Here is a 6,800-nt window from a genome sequence, read left to right as displayed (position 1 = left end):
CATTTCTCTCTTTTACTTTTCCTTATTTAGGCCAGCATTCATGAAAAGTTGTTAATTATTCAAATTTAATGATATTTTTCGATTGAGGAATGCAGATATGGAAAAATTAAACGATATAACTATTTATGACGTCATAAGTTCTTATGACTTGGCTCCTCAGTAAAAATTTAACAACCAAAGCGGCTCTCGGGTTCAAAAAGGTTGCCCACCCCTGGTATAAGACAATAGAAGTGTGAACAAAGGTTTAATTGCGCTCAGCGGGAGTCAGCCTCTATGTAACAAAGAATGTTTAAACTTATTAAAAAGTGTAAAATGCATTAGCAACGATACTCTTTTAACCGGTTAACCGGCAGATTTATGTCCGGATATCAGATAGAAAAAAACCCTGTGGTTAACCGGTTGGTTAACCGGTTAACCGCTATCCGGATAATCCAACCCTAATATAAACTGATGTGCTGTTCTGATTGATAGCAGTACCATTACAGTACTATCGTTTTTACATTTTTATTGCGGATCGGCAACAGCATTGTTAACGTTTGTCCGTTTCTCTTAGGGTGGGATGCACCACAACAGATCAACTTGATCCAGGATTAAGGATTAAACCAAGATCATATGATCCAGGTTTTAAGTGGATCCTTAATTGTCATGCACCAAGTCCGATCTGGTCAAGATCATGTGATCGACGCATGATCTTGATCAACGTTAAAAGCCTAATGATTTGGAACCGAGATTATATGCAGACTGCATGACATCCCATTGTTGAAGACAGCAATCACAGCATAAGTTAATACAGAGATAGATAGGCCAAGAACTTACTGACAGATTTATAAGCAATGGACATCATTAGTTTGTTGATTGGCATTAGGCATCATTAGCCTGGGTATCTATTTGTTTATGAGATCCTAACCCAGATGTAGCCCTAGGCTATCAGGGATATATCAGGCAAGCTCAGGCTTTGGTATTATAGATAGGCTACCATAAAGTTCGTAATATTTGAAAATTGTAACTAGGCTAGGCTGCCGATAGACTGTTTAAATTGTACACGTACAGGTAAATTTGAACGGAAGAAAGTTCTGAATGGTTCTACAGTTCTATACATTGTGTTGCTGAATTTATAATACTGTTATGTTTGTGTATAAACCTAGATTTAATTTTGAAAAGTTTTGTGCGGTTCAGGTGGTGTAATTTTCATCATGGGAAGGAGAGTAAATTTTACAGTTACGGAAAAAAACATTTTTATTGACTTAATCAATAAGCCTAATTACATTAGTGTAATTGAATGCAAAAAAACTGATAGTAAATCTTTGGAATCCAAGTCCACTGCTTGGAAGGAACTCTGTGCAGAATTCAATTCAGCATCAAGTTATTGTTTCCGATCAGTTGAACAACTGCAATTGCTCTGGAAAAATTATAAAGCTCGCACTAAGAAAAGAGCTGCGGTTATACGCAGAGAGCGGGCTAAAACTGGTGGTGGACTCCCACCAACAGTTGAGAAAGATCCAAATTTGGATAAGGTTGAAGGTATGTCAGTTATTAAAGGAATGTTTCCTTTTCTTTTGTTTGAAATATGTTGTTGAACTAGAAACTGCCTTTGTTTTTCAGCTATGATTCCTAGTCAGGTCCAACCATTAGCTAACCTCTTTGATGATGACTCAGCTCTTGACATTAATACTGCAGTAACTCATAATGAAACAGAAGATTACACTTTGACTGTAGTTGAAATAACAGATGATTCAGGTCAGTTTTGTTTAAGTACGCTTGTTTGCATACGATATGCATTAACTGTACATTGGTGTTAGTTTAAATCGCAAATTTACTCATTGTCAGGAACAATCATACATTTTGAACATTAAGCTCCTAATTATACAGAGATAAGTGCTTCAGGTTTAAGCATAAAACTTGTTTTGTGCTGCTAAATAGAAACATTTTTCTGTAAACATTTCCTTAGATTTAAATCAATCTGTTCAATCAACTTGTTCGTCTCTGGCTTCAGCTAGTAGTTCAAGGGAGGCTTGTGCAGAAGTTGTACATCCATGCAAGCGTGCAAAGTTGATTAGCGATAGCCACAGCAAAACTGTTTCTCAGAATGACATCAACAACATGAAAATGGAGTTAATGGCAAATGAGTTGAGACAGAAGAGGAAAGAACATGAGCTCAAAATGGAAATTTTACAGATGAAGTTGAACAAATATAAAAGTGAAAGCTAATCAGCTAGCTAATCAGATATTGTCAGTAACATGATATTTTGTTTTCATTTGTGACAGTGGAATTAAACGACTTTCATTTTTAATGAGCTGTTGATTCTGTGAATTAAGATTGAGATAAAATATCCAGCCAGTAGTTAACGTTCAGTAGTTCAGGTTCTTGTTAACCTAACACCTAACCCTTATTTAAACCTACTTATTTAAACTCCACAATAGGAATCTACCATAACATACTTCACAATTATCACGTTTTTATTTTCACTCTTAAGGAGAATATTTCGCAATTAGCAGTATGACTTTATAATTTATGAATCTTTGGAAATAAACAAATTTGGATGATTCCCCAGCCGTACTTGCAATGCTGCAAATCACATTGACCAACCAATATGGTCATTTTAAAAATAGTTATTAATAATTTGTTGTCGTACTACATTTCCAGCCACTGTGGTGGACAAAGAAACTTGCTCATGGTGAAAATGATCTCCAACAGCGACTTCCATGAAATCATCTATTTCGCCCCGGCGTCGAGAAAAGTTGTGTAGACAGGCCGTGCTTACAATAATAGGCAAGGTATTATCTAAAGATGTTCTCAGTGGAATTCTTAGGCACTGAAATCTTTGCTTCCAAACACCAAACATTCTTTCAACAACTATTCTTGTGGCAATATGTGATTTATTATAATTCTGTTCTTTTTGTGTAGCAGGATTTAAAATTGGTGTCATCATGTACTTTCTGCAAGCATAGCCTCCATCTCCTAACAAAAAGCCATCAAGAAGATTGTTTTCAAATTTGTAGGAAAGTGAGCTGTTGTCAAAAATTCTGCAATCGTGTGTAGATCCAGGCCATCTACAGACTATATTAGTAAAGCACATATTTGCATCTGTGACTGCTTGAACATTGATCGAGAAATAACCTTTGCGGTTACGATAAAGTTCTCCATTGTCTCCACTTGGCCTTTTAATGGGAATATGACTGCAGTCAATTGCTCCTAGCACACCTGGAAACTGAGCAATATTTTTAAAATGAAACTTCACGTTGTTCAAATCCTGATTGCTTGGAAATCTTATGAACTGCTCGTGTCTGGTGGCAATTGCCCGTGTTACTCTATGAATAACTCGGCAAGCACTGGATTGGTCAATGCCGATTAAGTCACCATCTGTCCGCTGAAAATGTCCTGCGGCATAAAACCGTAAAGTAGTGACAAGTTGAAGAATTGGTGGTATGCAGTGATTACGATTTGTGCCATGCTCTAAATCAGAGGAAATCATCCCCAAAAGTTGAAGAACTGAATCCTTTCTAAAGCGAAGACGTTCGCGAAATTGCTCTTCTGTAAAATTTTCAAATGGGTTTAGTCTGTCTTTTATGTTTCTTCTCGGTGGTGTCTCAATAAAATGCTCAATAAATTCAATACAATCCATTATAATATTTGCAACGTTTTATTGCTAAATCTGACAGAAAATGACACAATAAGCAAGGTAACATAAGGTAAGGTAACTAATCTATGTTAACAAAGGTTAACCGATGCTTGGTCTCATAGTTTTATTTGTATTCCATAAAAAATCTAGCTAACGCTTAATCTCTCTGCTATGTAGGTTGCAATTAATAATATAATGAAATAAAGCAACGCAAGCCTCTGCTACCTGCCATATAAGTTCAACGGTTGATAGGCCTACCCTTCTGTAGTACTGTATTACTGCCATTGCATATAATATTGGCTCAAAGGCTAGTAGCACTTCCAATACACAACCTATAGCACTCTCCAATACTTCCATAAACTTGCTTTTCATCAATTATTCACATTGATCTAGACTTAAACCTCCTCGTCAGTAGGATTAAATTCAAGGATTAAATGCCTTATTTTAATCCTGGATTATCTCTGATCGTCGCTGGTGCATACCGTTAGTAAAGATCAACAGTAGTTAATCGCGGATCAAAAGTAATCTGTACTTGATCGGGTTTGGTGCATCCCACCCTTAGTCTTCAAAACTAAAAAAAAGGTTTTCTACTGTCATCTTCATCTATTCTTTTCACTCAGTTAGTCAGTACTAGTTATAGCTATAATACTTTAATCGATGAAATGTAATGAAGCCATTTTGTTTCACACTGGGTGATAATTGGTACCAGTTCACATGTTGTGCGAGATATTACTTGTGTACGGTTTACAACAGTGATGAAACGCATTACTTCCGATGTGGGTGAAAATAGCTAGCTGCTAGATCAATGAGATAGAAAAAAATCACATTAAGGTTACAAAAAAAAGGTTTTCTACTGTCATTTTCATGTATTCTTTTCACTCAGTCAGTCAGTACTAGTTATAGCGACAACACTTTAATCGATGAAATGTAATGAAGGTATTTTGTTTCACACCGGGTCATATTTTGTACCAGTTCAAATGTGGAACAATGCATTTGTATTGAATGCTTACTACAACTCAGGTGCACTGTACCACATGTGAGGTGGGTGAAAACAGCTAGACCATTCAGATAGAATAAAATCACCCGAGTTTACCAAAAACAATTCAAAGTTTTGGGAAAGTGTTTTTTTCCAGCAATTTCGATGTAGATTTGCCAGAAAATGGTGTGCCTAATGGGGGCGGGCAGGGCGTAATTAAAGCCCTTTATCATTAAGTGAAGAGGTGTTCAATGTTTACAGCTGCGCATTATGAATATTTCACAATCAGGTTATGTAAGTTAGCTTTCTGTTTGTTGGGGTAAGGTATTTTACTATTTATTTTACTTCTTAAATTAAAGCCATGAATTTAACGCCGAGTTGTTACCTTCAATCTATAAAAGAACGTGACCTTGTATTTTGTTTTTAAGTTGCTCCATGTTCTGTGGATGCCTCGTCGTCAATGATATTTGTTGTTTTTATTGTCATTCTTGTGAAGTTGGATGAACGAGCTCAAGTCTTGTTTTCCAAACTGCTATGGACGGAAGGAGCTTAAAGTCCGCCTCTTTTCAACAGGAATCTCCTTTTTTCTTGTACTAAATGATCCATCTTTTGATCTTAAGGAGATTTGGCGAGTGTGGCAGGGCATTGAGTGACATCGGGAGTTGGCAACCCCGAGTCAAAAGGCTACTGCTGTAATAGTGTTTGGAAGAATCCGAGTTTTATCAAATATGAGAAATTTTATGGTGCTACGAGATATTTGGCAAAAAAAATTAAAATTAAATGATAACTATGCTGAAATAAAAAAATAAAAAAAAACAATAATAAGAATTCTGTATGAAATAATTTCGTTTAGGCCTGTAAACAAAAGCAGATGAAGAACATCGTTAGCAGAACGTTTTGTAATAAACATGCTCCCAAAGGTATACACTATACAGAATACAGCAATGTATATTTAAAGAATAATTCAAAACTGTGTCCGTATTTAATCAGAAAGAAGGACTGTTGAAAAGTTCTGGGTTATACAGTTTATTTTATTAGATTATAAGATTGTATTTGTGTGGTTATCGAAAACCTCGTTGCACCACAATAACAATAGTTGTAGGATGACTTGAACAACTACAATTTTTTCATGTTGTTGAAATTAGATTAAGACTACAATTAACATTACAGTGTACTTTAAGCTGTCATAGTTTAGATTAAAATTATAGTTCCAGAATTTACTAGCACTAGAAATTGAACTACAATACAAACTAAAATTACATATATGTTTCAGCATTTTAGTGGGATCGGATTTATTTCTTCCAATAGCCTGTATACACTAAGTTGTATATTTATTTTTACCTGAATATACTTCTAGTTCTAACCAATACATTTGTGGTCAGAAATAAATTAGTTGAGACATACCATTCTTTAATATATAGCCTACTATGAAGGAATTTGTGTTTGTCAAATTCCAATATGGCTCATCTGATGTTGTCCACAAGAAGTGGCTTCTTTATTATATTTTGCAAAAGTAATACTTTCTCTTTGGCAACCCGTTCTTCGTGTGCCTCCTCATCGTAGCCCATTAAAAAGCGTTTGAAGTTGTTTACAACTTTACTCCAGTTGATGTAGTTAGTTTCTTGCTGTAAAATGTAGCTAGGAGTTGTGTTAATCAATGCATGAGTTGTTTCTACTGCACAGTCATTTTGTACTGTATGTATTTACCAAAACTTACGATTGGGATGTTATTTCGTCGGCGGTCCAGAGAATCAGCCATCTCCTTTGCCTTGGGTTGATCAGCGTGAAGCTTGCCATGTAGGTGTTTCACGAGGCCATTCCAAGAAGTCAGCGTCTTTTCGCAAAGTTTGCACTCGAAATCACCTTCCCCATTATTTTTTTTCTTGTGCACGACTTTACAGTGGCGCGATATGTTGGAATTCATGACACCACAGCATCTAGAACAATTACCAACACCATTATTTCATTATTCTGGGACATTTTTGGCTTTTGTTTTCTTTTACACATAGAAATCAAAAACAGCATTGAAAAGCTGAAAGTTTTTAAAATCCTCTTCCATTCATATACTTGAAAGCTAGGCCGAAATTCTAGTAGAACTTACGGACACTTTTTCATCTTATTTAATCCAGTATTAGAAGATCCTGATTTTGTTATTTCCGACTGGGCTTGTCCATAATCCTTATTCATGAACCCGTTATTTTGTT

The 6,800-nt window shown here is 35.7% G+C and overlaps 1 protein-coding gene across 4 annotated transcripts; it reads left to right on the top strand.

Annotated features, from left to right (window-relative positions):
- Positions 1-555: 555 nt before the first annotated feature.
- LOC143467115 (myb/SANT-like DNA-binding domain-containing protein 3) lies at positions 556-3,630 on the top strand. 4 transcript variants are annotated; one of them, XR_013118942.1, is made up of 4 exons: positions 556-1,521; positions 1,603-1,737; positions 1,949-2,775; positions 2,909-3,630. XR_013118942.1 is itself a non-coding variant. In XM_076965017.1 (3 exons), exons 1-3 carry the CDS (start codon positions 1,194-1,196, stop codon positions 2,677-2,679), a joined length of 498 nt encoding a protein of 165 aa, XP_076821132.1. In that variant the 5' UTR covers positions 556-1,193; the 3' UTR covers positions 2,680-3,630. The 4 variants fall into 4 exon arrangements, 2 of the variants coding, with proteins under 2 accessions (XP_076821132.1, XP_076821130.1); XR_013118943.1 differs by having other exon boundaries at positions 2,906-3,630; XM_076965017.1 differs by having other exon boundaries at positions 2,645-3,630.
- The last annotated feature ends 3,170 nt before the right edge of the window (positions 3,631-6,800 follow it).

The sequence above is a fragment of the Clavelina lepadiformis genome, chromosome 1 (genome assembly GCF_947623445.1).
Source record: "Clavelina lepadiformis chromosome 1, kaClaLepa1.1, whole genome shotgun sequence".
In the NCBI taxonomy this organism is placed as follows: domain Eukaryota; kingdom Metazoa; phylum Chordata; class Ascidiacea; order Aplousobranchia; family Clavelinidae; genus Clavelina; species Clavelina lepadiformis.
This window is presented reverse-complemented; position numbering and strand designations above follow the sequence as displayed.